The sequence below is a fragment of the Rutidosis leptorrhynchoides genome, chromosome 7 (assembly GCF_046630445.1).
Source record: "Rutidosis leptorrhynchoides isolate AG116_Rl617_1_P2 chromosome 7, CSIRO_AGI_Rlap_v1, whole genome shotgun sequence".
NCBI lineage: Eukaryota > Viridiplantae > Streptophyta > Magnoliopsida > Asterales > Asteraceae > Rutidosis > Rutidosis leptorrhynchoides.
This window is the reverse complement of record NC_092339.1, coordinates 142,636,526-142,652,332: the sequence shown is the minus strand read 5'-3', so window position 1 is coordinate 142,652,332 and position 15,807 is coordinate 142,636,526. Positions and strand designations below refer to the sequence as shown.

The 15,807-nt window shown below is 35.1% G+C and overlaps 1 protein-coding gene across 1 annotated transcript; it reads right to left on the bottom strand.

Moving 5' to 3' along the window:
• Positions 1–1,446: 1,446 nt before the first annotated feature.
• Positions 1,447–2,283, bottom strand: LOC139859657 (uncharacterized). Its single transcript, XM_071848437.1, has one exon. The coding sequence runs from the start codon at positions 2,281–2,283 to the stop codon at positions 1,447–1,449; it is 837 nt and encodes a 278-aa protein (XP_071704538.1).
• Positions 2,284–15,807: the final 13,524 nt, after the last annotated feature.

The window sequence follows — 15,807 nt, the reverse complement described above, 5'->3', positions numbered from 1 at the left end:
TGATTTTACAAAAAATCGTTGAGGTGCAAAGATTCGAACTTGTGCAAATTAAGTAACAAATGATTTTAGCCTAACAACTTGACCAACCGAGTTATTATATAGTTTCTGAAGGTGGTCTTTACATGAATATATTATAGACTTCATTAGTTTGAAAACTACAACAATTAAGCCTGATATGACAATAACTTGGGTTTGTTTTAGTACGTATGGGTAGTACGTATGGGTAATGGGTAATAGAAGACAAGTACTATATGTAAAGATCTATCATTATTTAAAATTAATAAATTACACGTTAAATTTACGAGTAATAGTAGTGTGTTCTTGAAAGTTATAGAATTACAACTACAGCCATGCAATTAAAAATATTGAGTGGAGGTGAAAATAGAAATGGAAATGGAAAGGTGATGGTGAGTTGTGCTTGTAGACTGTAGACAATCGGACGTGTGGCATAATGTGTGGGGTCCATTATGTGTTAATGTAATGTTGGATGTTATGTTGATGCTGACTCATTTTCCTCGTTACGTTCTTTGCTCTTTTCCACGTTGTAACTCGTACACGTGTCTCATACACACCTCCTACAACCACCTTTCATTTTTCTGAATGAACAATGAGAAAGCTACTAGTATTACTGTATTATCTTTTTTAATATATTCATTAAAATCTAGTATTATCATATTGTATCGTACTATATAACTTATCAAAATACACTTATCAAGAATTAATCATTAAAAAAAGGAATACTACATAAAGAAGCTTTTTATGGTGATCAAACATATTTTTACGTGGTTAGGGTGAACATATACTTGAGTGCAATAAATAGGGTTTAAGGACAAACGATGTTTGAATCTCCGACAATAGTCGTGGATAACCTGTACCGGAGCCAGTATGATTCTGATAGGGTGGTCGATCGTAACTCCACCAACAACCTAGCATACAAGGTTGAGTGTCCCTAAAACATGAAGGTTTCATAGTTCGATGAACTTACCTGAAAGTCTTAAACAATGATGAAGATCGTATGAATGCAATTCGTACATGAGAGTATGATATATGTTACGTAGAATGTAACGGCGTACCTCTTAGGGTTTTAAAGTCATGTATTTATAGACTAGCAATTAGGGTTTGAATATGATTTTATTCCCATATAATCATAATCTGTTCCATAACTAACGTGCGTTATTTAAGGAAACCGAATATAGGTTGGTCTTATCGTTTAGCTTAGCGTGCTAGATAAACAGTTTGGCCAAGTCGATAAAGACCAAATCCAATGGTATAGCACATAGAGAGCGCGGCTATACCCTTGATTTGATTTTTTTTTTAAAAGCAAGTAAATTGAATTAATCACGAAAATTACATCGGAAGTGCGTATGTTTACAGCCAACCACGAAGAACTAAATAATAACAGCCATTATAACAATACTCGAAATTGCAAAGGTTGCAATAGAAAGATTAAGGATTATTAAACCAAGAGTGCCAATCCATCTTATGCTTTTTGTGCCTTCGCGAGATCCAATCGAAAGATATAGCTTGAATTTCCATTAACAACGAGGGAACTGTCGAAGCCTTGTTCTTGAAAACTTTAAAATTCCTATTCTTCCAAATTAAGTAACAAGCTATCCAACAAACGGCTTGCCAAAAGTTACGTTTATTATCACAAGCCGAAGAACCGAATGTACCTAAGAACATGTCTTCATACCCGAAATTACTCGGACCATAACCCCACCAGTTAAGCACTTTGAGCCAAATATCTTTCGCAAAATTACACTTGAAAAGGATGTGATCAACCGTCTCGATACCATCATCACATACCGGACACCTCAAGCTATGTAAATCAATACATCTTTTATCTAATTCCACCCGAACCGGAATCCGACCCCTCCTAGCTCGCCATATAAATATTTCAATCTTTTTTGGAACTAGGCGGTTACGTAGAGACTCCACAATGTTATTCTCCCTTCCTAAAATTACACCATCAATAACCTGCGACATTTTCTTTACTGTGAATCCATTTTGTGTGTCTAAGTTCCAATCCCATCCGTCATCTTTCTCTCGATCCAAACAGCAGCTTTGCACCAGGCCTTGAAGATCGCTGAATTGGGTTTGCAGATCGGCCTGTGAGTTCCCTGGACCAGGCCCAACTTCCCCCCGTATTTTCTCCCGATCCTGAAAGTCTATCTCGGACTGAAGCGTTTTTGTTTCTTTCCAATCGGTACAATCTGTTATACTTGTATTTAAGACAAGTATCCCCAACCCACAAGTCGTCCCAAAAAAGAGTATTCGCCCCATTCCCAATCTTGCGAGTGAACGAATTGGAGAAATTAATCCCTAAATCATCCACGGTTTTTCCTGCATCACAAATAGAAGACCATAGACTCGCGTTTGAATTACGGGCAAGCCCGTCACCAAACACAAGCCCACCATTAGCGCCATAAATACTACGAATCACGGAGATCCACAAAGTGTTGATTTCGGTTTTAAACCTCCACCATCACTTACAAAGAAGAGCAAGATTTTTTGATTTAAGAGACATAATATTTAAGCCTCCTTCTTTGTGAGGAAGAAGGATTGTATCCCATTTAACCCAAGATATTTTTGAATTAGAACCCGACCCACCCCAAAAGAAATGTCGTCTCACACTCTCTAAAATTTTTAGCACACAACGAGGGGCCCGAAAAAGCGAGAAATAGTAAAGAGGCAAACTAGAGAAAACGGATTTGTAGTGACCCGAACTTTTCCATGTTTATATATATTAAATGAAATTGTTATTTACATGATTAAGTGTTTCCAACATGTTAAGCAATCAAACTTGTTAAGACTTGATTAATTGAAATAGGTTTCATATAGACAATTGACCACCCAAGTTGACCGGGGATTCACGAACGTTAAAACTTGTAAAAACTATATGATGACATATATATGATTATATATATAGTTAACATGATATTATGATAAGTAAGTATCTCATTAGGTATTTTAACAATGGGTTATATACATAAAATTGAGTTTATTGAATTAAGAAACTCGAAACGATATATATAACGATTATCGTTATAACAACGTCTTACTAAATACATATGAATCATATTAAGATATTGATACACTATGTTTAATCATGATAAATGATAAGTAAACATGTCATTAAGTATATTAACAATGAACTACATATGTAAAAACAAGACTACTAACTTAATGATTTCGAAACGAGACATATATGTAACGATTATCGTTGTAACAACATTTAACTGTATATATCATACTAAGATATATTAATATATCATAATATCATGATAATGTAATAATTTAAAATCTCTTTAGATATAATAAATAATGGGTTAACAACATTTAACAAGATCGTTAACCTAAAGGTTTCAAAACAACATTTACATGTAACGACTAACGATGACTTAACGACTCAGTTAAAATGTATATACATGTAGTGTTTTAATATGTATTCATACACTTTTGAAAGACTTCAAGACACTTATCAAAATACTTCTACTTAACAAAAATGCTTACAATTACATCCTCGGTCAGTTTCATCAACAATTCTACTCGTATGCACCCGTATTCGTACTCGTACAATACACAGCTTTTAGATATATGTACTATTGGTATATACACTCCAATGATCAGATCTTAGCAGCTCATGTGAGTCACCTAACACATGTGGGAACCATCATTTGCAACTAGCATGAAATATCTCATAAAATTACAAAAATATTAGTAATCATTCATGACTTATTTACATGTAAATAAAATTACAAATCCTTTATATCTAATCCATATACCAACGACCAAAAACACCTACAAACACTTTCATTCTTCAATTTTCTTCATCTAATTTATCTCTCTCAAGTTCTATCTTCAAGTTCTAAGTGTTCTTCATAAATTCTATAAGTTCTAGTTTCATAAAATCAAGAATACTTCCAAGTTTGCTAGCTTACTTCCAATCTTGTAAAGTGATCATCCAACCTCAAGAAATCTTTCTTATTTATAGTAAGATATCTTTCTAATACAAGGTAATACTCATATTCAAACTTTGATTCAATTTCTATAACTATAACAATCTTATTTCGAGTGAAAATCTTACTTGAACTTGTTTTCGTGTCATGATTCTGCTTCAAGAACTTTCAAGCCATCCAAGGATCCTTTGAAGCTAGATCTATTTTTCACATTTCCAGTAGGTGTATCCACAAAACCTGAGGTAGTAATGATGTTCATAACATCATTCGATTCATATATATAAAACTACCTTATTCGAAGGTTTAAACTTGAAATTACTAGAACATAGTTTAGTTAATTCTAAACTTGTTCGCAAACAAAAGTTAATCCTTCTAACTTGACTTTTAAAATTAACTAAGCACATGTTCTATATCTATATGATATGCTAACTTAATAATTTAAAACCTGGAAACACGAAAAACACCGTAAAATCGGACATACGCCGTCGTAGTAACACCGCGGGCTGTTTTGGGTTTGATAATTAAAAACTATGATAAGCTTTGATTTAAAAGTTGTTCTTCTGGGAAATGATTTTTTTATGAACATGAAACTATATCCAAAAATCATGGTTAAACTCAAAGTGGAAGTATGTTTTTCAAAATGGTCATCAAGACGTCGTTCTTTCGACTGAAATGACTACCTCTTACAAAAACAACTTGTAACTTATATTTCTGACTATAAACCTATAATTTTTATGTTTAGATTCATAAAATAGAGTTCAATATGAAACCATATCAATTTGATTCACTCAAAACGGATTTAAAACGAAGAAGTTATGGGTAAAACAAGATTGGATATTTTTTGATTGTAGTAGCTACGGGAAATATTGTAACAATTCTATACAAATCATATCCTAGCTAACTTATATTGTATTATACATGTATTCTAATATATTATGTAATCTTGGGATACCATAGACACGTATGCAAATGTTTTGACATATCATATCGACCCATTTATATATATTATTTGGAACAACCATAGACACTCTATATGCAGTAATGTTTGAGTTAGCTATACAGAGTTGAGGTTGATTCTAAAAATATATATACTTTGAGTTGTGATCTAGCCTGAGACGTGTATACACTGGGTCGTGGATTGATTCAAGATAATATATATCAATTTATTTCTGTACATCTAACTATGGACAACTAGTTGTAGGTTACTAACGAGGACAGCTGACTTAATAAACTTAAAACATCAAAATTTATTAAAAATGTTGTAAATATATTTTGAACATACATTGATATATATATATATATATATATATATATATATATATATATACATATATATATATATATATATATATATATATATATATATATTTGTTATAGGTTCGTGAATCGGCCAGTGGCCAAGTCTTACTCCCGATGAAGTAAAAAATCTGTGAAAATGAGTTATAGTCCCACTTTTAGAATCTAATATTTTGGGATGAGAATACATACAGTTTTATAAATGTTTTATGAAATAGACACAAGTAAATGAAACTACATTATATGGGTGAATGATCGAAGCCGAATATGCCCCTTTTGCTTGGTAGCCTAAGAATTAGTAAACCGATCTACTAATTGACGCGAATCCTAAAGATAGATCTATTGGGCCTAACGAACCCCATCCAAAGTACCGGATGCTTTAGTACTTCGAATTCTTTTTTATCATGTCCGAAGGATTTCCTGGAATGATAGGTGATATTCTTATATGCATCTTGTTAATGTCGGTTACTAGGTGTTCACCATATGAATGATTTTTATCTCTATGTATGGGATGTATATTGAAATATGAAATCTTGTGGTCTATTATTATGATTTGATAATATATATGTTAAACCTATAACTCACCAACATTTTTGTTGACGTTTTAAGCATGTTTATTCTCAGGTGATTATTAATAGCTTCCGCTGTTGCATACTAAAATAAGGACAAGATTTGGAGTCCATGCTTGTATGATATTATGTAAAAACTGCGTTCAAGAAACTTATTTTTGATGTAATATATTCTTATTGTAAACCATTATGTAATGGTCGTGTGTAAATGGTATATTTTAGATTATCATTATTTGATAATCTACGTAATGCTTTTTAAACCTTGATAGATAAAATAAAGGTTATGGTTGTTTTAAAAATGAATGCAGCCTTTTAAAAACGTCTCATATAGAGGTCAAAACCTCGCGACGAAATCAATTAATATGGAACGTTTATAATCAATATGAACGGGACATTTCAGTTGGTATCCGAGCGTTGGTCTTAGAGAACCAGAAATTTGCATTAGTGTGTCTTATCGAGTTTGTTAGGATACATTAGTGAGTCTGGACTTCGACCGTGTTTTCTTTAAAAACGATTGCTTAACACTTTTGTTGGAAACTATATATTATTAACATGTAAATATTATGTGATATATTAACCTCTTAATGTGTTTGATATTGTGTGATAGATGTCTACCACTAGTACAAATCCCATCGATTCACCTAATAATAATGAAGAGTCGAATATATTTTGGGAAGATTCACAAATTCCCGAAGAGGAACCGGAAGAAGAGGAACCGGAAGAGGAGGAACCGGAAGAGGAGGAACCGGAAGAAGAAGAGGTTCCGGAGGAAGAAATATTGATACTTATAGTAAATCGATTAAATAAAAGAAAATCCTCAACCAACGGACCAAAGTTAATAATGGTCAATGGTGTTTTCGCCGAGGAAGCAAAATATTGGGAAGATTACCAATTTTTCGATAAATCGGATCCCGATGAGGATTCCGATGATGTTATAGAAATTACCTCGACCCAATTTAATAATCGAAAGAAAATAATAAGGGAAAAGGTATAAAAATAGAGAAACCCGATTCCAACCCCGATGAACTTTATATGTATCGGCAACATCCGTATTTCCTAAAATGTAACAATGACCTGGGAACCTCTAAACCACCAGGTTTTTGTAAACCATTGTGGTAAACGACGGCTAGTATTAGAGGAACACCATATATTCCTAGAAAATTAGGAAAACGAACCAAGTTCGAAGAGAAGAAACCAGTGATTCAGATTAGAGGGTTGTAATCATGTTGTGTATTATATGTATTGTAGTGTGCTTGTACTTTTATGTTCTATGTAAAAATTGCTTGTATTGTTTGTTAATTATCTTTTACGAATCTAATCCTTATCTATTTTACAGTATAAAAACAAAATGAACGTTAAGGGTAGACAACCGAATATTTTAGAAGATCTACCAGAGGATATGATTGAGGTAATCTTGTCTAGAGTCGGTCAGAATTCATCAGCACAATTAATTATAGCAAAATTAACTTGTCAAACATTTGAAAGACTTTCCAGAAATGCCTTAGTTTATAAAAGGCTTTCCTTTGATAGGTGGGGTATATCACATTGGGGAGACAGTAAGTTACGCCGTGTTTTCTTTAAAGCATTAAATACGGGGAACCCAAATGCAATTTTACGCTACGGGTTAAGAACCTATTTTGACTCAACATATCCCAACATAGGATTTCGTGAATTAGAAAGAGCTTCTAACATGCAACATAAAGAAGCATGTTATGCTTACGGGTTAGTGATGTTCGCTTCTTACCAAAGTGAGAAAAAGAACATCGGATTGCAACTTTTAAATAAAACCTTCCCACAAGTGAGGGATTCAGTAGTTGGGGTGAGAAACAAGGTTTTTAGATTATTACGGGGCTGTTGGACATTACGAAACCCTCGTCCTTTTGACGACATTACAACATGCTGCCTAGCCAATGGTCATAATGGTTATTTTCCACAAGACCAAGGATGGGAAGTCGTCTTAGTAAAACCAGAATGCACGACTTCTTTCTGGACTTATGAATTACGTGTCTTTATTTTCTTTGCTGAACAACTTGCGTATTAACTAAATTATCTTCAAAATTGTCATGTATCAAAGTGTACTATATTTCATGTTTTTATGTAATATAGCGATGTTGTAAGTTTGAAGAATATTTGTATGTGATATATTATTATAATCAGTTTTTCATATGGAATTGTATTAGTTGAATTGTATATTAGCTACTAAGTATGAACTTAACGGGTAGGAAGTACCCGAATTTAAACTTATAAAACGCTAATATGAAGAAAAAGCTTTTATAAATAAGTTCATATTATGCTACGAAATACTATTGACTACTCTTAATATTCTGTATGATTAACTCGATTCAGTTGGATATTTTGAAGGAAATGGCACCGACTACTCGACAGACCATGAATATGAGCGAAGAGGAATTTCGTACCTTTCTTGCTGCAAACATAGCCGCAGTACAGGCTGCGCTACATACCAACAATAACTCTGAATCTAGCAATGCAGCTAACAGCGCAAGAAATCATGTAGGATGCTCCTACAAAGAATTCACTGCCTGCAAACCTTCGAAATTTGATGGAACCGAAGGACCAATTGGATTGAAACGGTGGACCGAGAAAGTCGAATCAGTGTTTGTCATAAGTAAGTGTACTGAAGAGGACAAAGTTAAGTACGCTACGCATACCTTCACAGGTACTGCGTTAACGTTGTGGAACACCTATCTTGAACAGGTAGGACAAAATGCTGCTTACGCACTACTGTGGTCGGCATTCAAGCAATTGATGAACGAGCAGTACCATCCTAGAAACGAAGTCAATAAGCTCAAGGTAGAGCTTAGAGAGTTATGAACACAAGGGTTCGACATTACCACGTATGAACGACGATTCACAGAGTTGTGTCTATTGTGTCCGGGAGCGTTCGAAGATGAAGAATAGAAGATTGACTCGTTTGTAAAAGGGTTACCAGTAAGGATTCAAGAAGATGTGAGTTCACACGAGCCCGCTTCCATACAAAAGGCAAGTCGAATGGCTCATAAACTCATAAATCAGATTGAGGGAAGAATTAAAGAGCAGGCGGCTGAAGAAGCCAACACGAAACAACTGAAGAGGAAGTGGGAGGAAAACGGTGACAAGAGTCACCAGTACAACAACAATAACAATTAAAACCACAATCGCAACAACTATCCCAACAACCGCAACAACAATCGCAACAATAACCGCAATCCTAACAATAACTACAACAAACATCCCAACAACAACAACAACTACAACAACCGTTGCAACAACAATAACAATCCCAACAACAACCTCAATAACAACAACGACAACAAAAACCAAAAACAGCCATGTCATAGGTGTGAAGAAAATCATCAGGGGTTTTGCACGACATTTTGCAACAGGTGTAAAAGAAATGGTCATAGCGCGACAAAGTGTGAGGCCTACAGACCAAAGTTTAACAGAACTAAAGGAACAAATAGTATCGGAACAAGTAATGCCGGAACGAATAGTGTCGGAGCAAGTAATACCAACGCTATTTGTTATAAATGTGGAAAACCAGGCCACATTATTAAAAATTACCCGAATCAGGGGAATACTAATGGGCAGGGCCGTGGAAGAGTTTTCAATATTAATGCGGCAGAAGCACAGGAAGACCCGGAGCTTGTTATGGGTACGTTTTTATTGAAGATAAATCTGCTTATGTTTTATTTGATTCGGGTGCGGATAGAAGCTATATGAGTAGAGAAGTTTGTGTTAAATTAAGTTGCCCATTGACGCCTTTGGATAATAAATTTTTACTCAAATTATCAAATGGTAAATTAATTTCAGCAGATAATATATGTCGGGATAGAGAAACTAAACTGGGTGATGAAACGTTTAAGATTGATTTAATACCAGTTGAGTTAGGGAGTTTTGATGTAATAATTGGCATAGACTGGTTGAAGAAGGTAAGAGCAGAGGTCGTTTGTTACAAAAATACGATTCGCATTATGCGTGAAAAAGGAAAACCTTTAATGGTGTACGGAGAAAAGAGCAACGCGAACTTAAATCTTATTAGTAGTTTGAAGGCGCAAAAACTAATAAGAAAAGGTTGTTACGTCATTCTAGCACACATCGAGGAAGTTAAATCTGAAGAAAAGAACATCAGTGATGTTCCCGTCGCAAAAGAATTTTCTGATGTATTTTCGAAAGAATTACCGGGATTACCCCCACATCGATCCGTTGAATTTCAAATAGATCTTGTACCAGGAGCTGCACCAATAGCTCGAGCTCCATACAGACTAGCACCCAGTGAAATGAAAGAATTACAAAGTCAGATACAGGAACTTTTAGAGCGTGGTTTCATTCTACCAAGTACATCACCATGGAGAGCTCCTGTTCTATTTGTCAAGAAGAAAGATGGTACATTCAGGTTGTGTATCGACTACCGAGAGTTGAACAAACTTACCATCAAGAACCGTTACCCATTACCGAGAATTGACGACTTATTTGATTAACTACAAGGCTCGTCGTTTTATTCGAAGATCGATTTACGTTCTGGATATCACCAAATGCAGGTGAAAGAGGATGACATTCCGAAGACTGCTTTAAGGACGCGTTACAGTCATTACGAGTTTATGGTTATGTCGTTTGGATTGACTAATGCACCAGCTATGTTCATGGACCTCATGAACCGAGTGTGTGGGCCATATCTTTACAAGTTTGTCATTGTTTTCATCGATGACATACTTATTTACTCGAAGAATGATCAAGAGCACGAAAAACATTTGAGAAAAGTGCTAGAGTTGCTAAGGAAAGAAAAACTGTACGCTAAGTTTTCAAAGTGTGCATTTTGGTTGGAAGAAGTTCAATTCCTCGGTCATATAGTGAACAAAAAAGGTATTCAGGTGGATCCAGCAAAGATTGAAATCGTTGAAAAGTGGAAAACCCCGAAAACTCCGAAACACATACGCCAATTTTTAGGGCTAGCTGGTTATTACAGGAGATTCATCCAAGATTTTTCCAAAATAGCAAAACCCTTGACTGCATTAACGCATAAAGGGAGGAAATTTGAATGGAAGGATGAACAAGAAAAAGTGTTTCAATTGTTCAAGAAAAAGTTAACTACGTCACCTATATTGTCATTACCTGAAGGAAATGATGATATATTGTGACACCTCAAAGCAAGGTCTCGGTTGCGTATTAATGCAACGAACAAAAGTAATTGCTTATGCGTCTAGACAATTGAAGATTCACGAGCAGAATTATACGACGCATGATTTGGAATTAGGCGCGGTTGTTTTTGCATTAAAGACTTGGAGGCACTACTTATATGGGGTCAAAAGTATTATATATACCGACCACAAAAGTCTTCAACACATATTTAATCAGAAACAACTGAACATAAGGCAGCGCAGATGGATTGAATTGTTGAATGATTATGACTTTGAGATTCGTTATCACCCGAGGAAGGCAAATGTGGTAGCCGACGCCTTGAGCAGAAAGGACAAAGAACCCATTCGAGTAAAAGCTATGAATATAATGATTCACACTAACCTTACTACTCAAATAAAGGAGGCGCAACAATGAGTTTTAAAAGAGGGAAATTTAAAGGATGAAATACCCAAAGGATCGGCGAAGCATCTTAATATTCAGGAAGACGGAACCCGGTATAGGGCTGAAAGGATTTGGGTACCAAAATTTGGAGATATGAGAGAAATGGTACTTAGAGAAGCTCATAAAACCAGATACTCAATACATCCTGGAACGGGGAAGATGTACAAGGATCTCAAGAAACATTTTTGGTGGCCGGGTATGAAAGCCGATGTTGCTAAATACGTAGGAGAATGTTTGACGTGTTCTAAGGTCAAAACTGAGCATCAGAAACCATCAGGTCTACTTCAACAACCCAAAATCCCGGAATGGAAATGGGAAAACATTACCATGGATTTCATCACTAAATTGCCAAGGACTGCAAGTGGTTTTGATACTATTTGGGTAATAGTTGATTGTCTCACTAAATCAGCACACTTCCTGCCAATAAGAGAAGATGACAAGATGGAGAAGTTAGCACGACTGTATTTGAAGGAAGTCGTCTCCAGACATGGAATACCAATCTCTATTATCTCTGATAGGGATGGCAGATTTATTTCAAGATTCTGGCAGACATTACAGCAAGCATTAAGAACTCGTCTAGACATGAGTACTACCTATCATCCACAAACTGATGGGCAGAGCGAAAGGACGATACAAATGCTTGAAGACATGCTACGAGCATGTGTTATTGATTTTGGAAACAGTTGAGATCGACATCTACCATTAGCAGAATTTTCCTACAACAACAGCTATCATTCAAGCATTGAGATGGCGCCGTTTGAAGCACTTTATGGTAGAAAGTGCAGGTTTCCAATTTGTTGGAGTGAAGTGGGGGATAGACAGATTACAGGTCCGGAGATAATACAAGAAACTACCGGGAAGATCATCCAAATTCAACAACGGTTTAAAACCGCCCAAAGTCGATAAAAGAGCTACGCCGACATTAAAAGAAAAGATATAGAATTTGAAATTGGAGAGATGGTCATGCTTAAGGTTGCACCTTGGAAAGGTGTTGTTCGATTTGGTAAACGAGGGAAATTAAATCCAAGGTATATAGGACCATTCAAGATTATTGATCGTGTCGGACCAGTAGCTTGCCGACTTGAATTACCTCAACAACTCGCGGCTGTACATAACACTTTCCACGTCTCAAATTTGAAGAAATGTTTTGCTAAAGAAGATCTCAATATTCCGTTAGACGAAATTCAAATCAACGAAAAACTTCAATTCATCGAAGAACCCGTCAAAATAATGGATCGTGAGGTTAAAAGACTTAAGCAAAACAAGATACCAATTGTTAAAGTTCGATGGAATGCTCGTTGAGGACCCGAGTTCACCTGGGAACGAGAAGATCAGATGAAGAAAAAATACCCGCACTTATTTCCAGAAGATACGTCAACACCTCTGATGTGTCAAAACGTAACCTTTAAAATAAAGACAATATGCTTAATAATTAACACATAATACAGGCAACTAAAACCCGATCATGCAGTAACTAGCAAGTAAATTAACCAGTTCGATCCATAGAGAGAAGTTTGTTTTTAAGATTTTACCACGGTTAATTATTCTAAAAGGGGGTTTTGTGTTTGAAGTTGTATTTTCGTTTAACGAAACAGTAAATAAATATAGTAATTAATGAGAATGCGATGTTTACTTCTATGCTTGATAAATGACAGGGATTGTTCTTCTATAATTAAAACCGTTATGTAATAGTTACAATAAGCAGTTTATATCAATTTCACAATTTCTATAAACTTAAGAGTTATGTTTAATCAACAAGATTCTTTCGTGGTTGAATTCACATAAAACCTAGTTTTCTAAAATCACTCTAAGTAAACTACATGATTGTATATCCTAAATATCGTTCAATTAACATCCTATACTCACATATAGGTGGCTAGATCACTAGGTGTTGAAGTATAAGCTATGGTCTTTGATAAATTCACATAAACCAAGTCATAACTTACATAATTGAACTAGGATACAAGGATGATTACAACTATGGATCTTTTGAAAGAACATGGTGATTTAGATTTATTAACTAACTAGATTCAACCCGGTTAAACTCACGTGAAACCTAAATTACAACAATCACTTGAGTTAATTTCATAACTATGTTGCTTTGGAATTTATTCAATTACCGAATTAAACACATAACAAAATCACTTAAGTTATGCATCTAATCGTCTAGATTACTAGGTGTATTGAAGTATAGATTGTTTTTCTAGTTAACTCACATTAATAGGTTTGCAATCTATATAATTAAAGTAATGAACTAAGCAAGCATAACAATGGTTCTTATGGTTGAACTAGATAATTTAATCAATCAAACATATATATAACTAGCATAACATCAAAGTATAGAACAATCCCAAGCCATAAATCTTACATTGAAGCAAACACACAAGGCTTTTAGCCAAACATAATCATAGTAGAAGTAATGGAACAGTAAATACAATTCGAATTCATGTTTAAAAGATATAGAACAAAAGTACCAATAGTGATGAATGATCCTAGCTTAATCTTGATGTTGAAAGAGTGGAGATTGACTTGCAGCCTTCCTTGAACCTTGAAAATCGTATTAGAACTGAGGGAGAACGTATTAGTGAAGGTATATGAAGTATGTAACCAAAGGCTCTCTTAAATAGGCTAAAAAGTTAGGTAAAATTGCCAGAAATTGACCAGATGCGCCGCATCTCTTTGTGATGCGCCGCATCTCTTTACGTTCAGTAGATTCCAGTTCGATTCTGCACTCAGGACTTTCGGCAGGGGAGCAGATGCGCCGCATCTGGGACAGATGCACCGCATCTGGCTTGGATGCACCGCATCCATCTCAGATGCGCCGCATCTGAGGCTGTTTTAGTCCAGAAGTCTTCATGCTCCGCATCTGAAATTGTCGGGAGTTATTTGGTATATAGATGCGCCGCATCTAAGAGAGATGCGCCGTATTTGGACCTGTCTCAGTGGTTTCGGACTGTTTTACGCGTTCAATCTTTGTTTTAACTCTGTTTTCGCTGTTGGCCTTCATTTATTCATTCACAATGGACTTTTACAAATATATACGAATTACAAAACATACATACAACAATTACATACAAATGGAACAACTTTGGATCGAAATAACGGCAATAAACATGTATAATTTTGGTGTTATCAAAATCCCCACACTTAAACCTTGCTTGTCCTCAAGCAAGACTTACAAGAAATCGAAATTTACTACAGTAAACACACTTATTTAATTGAGAACATAAAAATGGGAATCACACTCACTCGATATAGTACACAAGATACACAAGTTATTTAGTAACACAATAACTCACGCTATATGGAAATCACACTCGGGTCACAATATATACACACTCACATTTTTATTTCACACACGAATCAAACTCACGTGTTTTGAGTATACACACACCTTTGGAGTACACACGCTTTTATTTATTTCACAATGTAATACACATACCTTGAGTACACACACGAAATGAAATCACACCAAAGTCGAAAGGTGGGTTTTAAAGTCCACATTTCTTAAAAATTTGGATCCTTAGGGAAATTGGGACCTTTGCGAAAAACCTTTTATATTTTGAAAATTAGACATGTTAATTTTTACACTAACAAGTTTTCCGGTTTTAACCTCAAAGTCCGGTTGAGGGTAACTGAAAACCGAAGCCTCAGTCGGCGCTTAGCAAGCTACTCGCCCCCATGATTGAAGTATCATGGAACTTGAAACCGGATGTTCTAAAAATGGTTTTACACAATATAGTTCATAAAATAGCATAAGTTTTAGAAGAAACTATATCGTGTCCAAATATCATCAGTGAACCATGAGTTTGCACACCTCAATTTGTTATGGCATATGTATGTTGGCCGCAGTCAACATAGATGCGGTTGATCTTTCCGGAGATCATCCATCTGGGGATTAGATTCATTAGTTTTAAAAGCTAATTTGTAATGTGCCCCTCATTGTACGAGACAGATCCATCTCATGGTTAGGATAAGTCTGACCACCAAAAACCCTGTTTGATGCTGAGGTGAGGTGGATTTCCAGCCGATGATAGAGATAACTTTTCAAGATTTTTCGTCAACCTACAGCTGTTCTAGACTACATCTTCTAACATAAGTTAGCAAGTGTGTCATATTGGAAGACTTGACTTCCTTCACAATCCTTACATAGATGAGCATTGGATTAGATTGTTAGAACAACAAATTACTTGATGATTCTTTTTTATTCAGAATGTGGTATAGCATGATGATTATATCTTTTATATGACTACTAGTTTTATGATTTTTAACAAAATAAACTCAATCATTTGGTTGTTTCTTAATTTGTTTTGTGATAATAATTTCGGTGTATACACCTAGTTTTAAAATCTACAAATTTTAAACAAAATTTGAATTTATGAAGATAAAAGTTTAAAATTTTCACC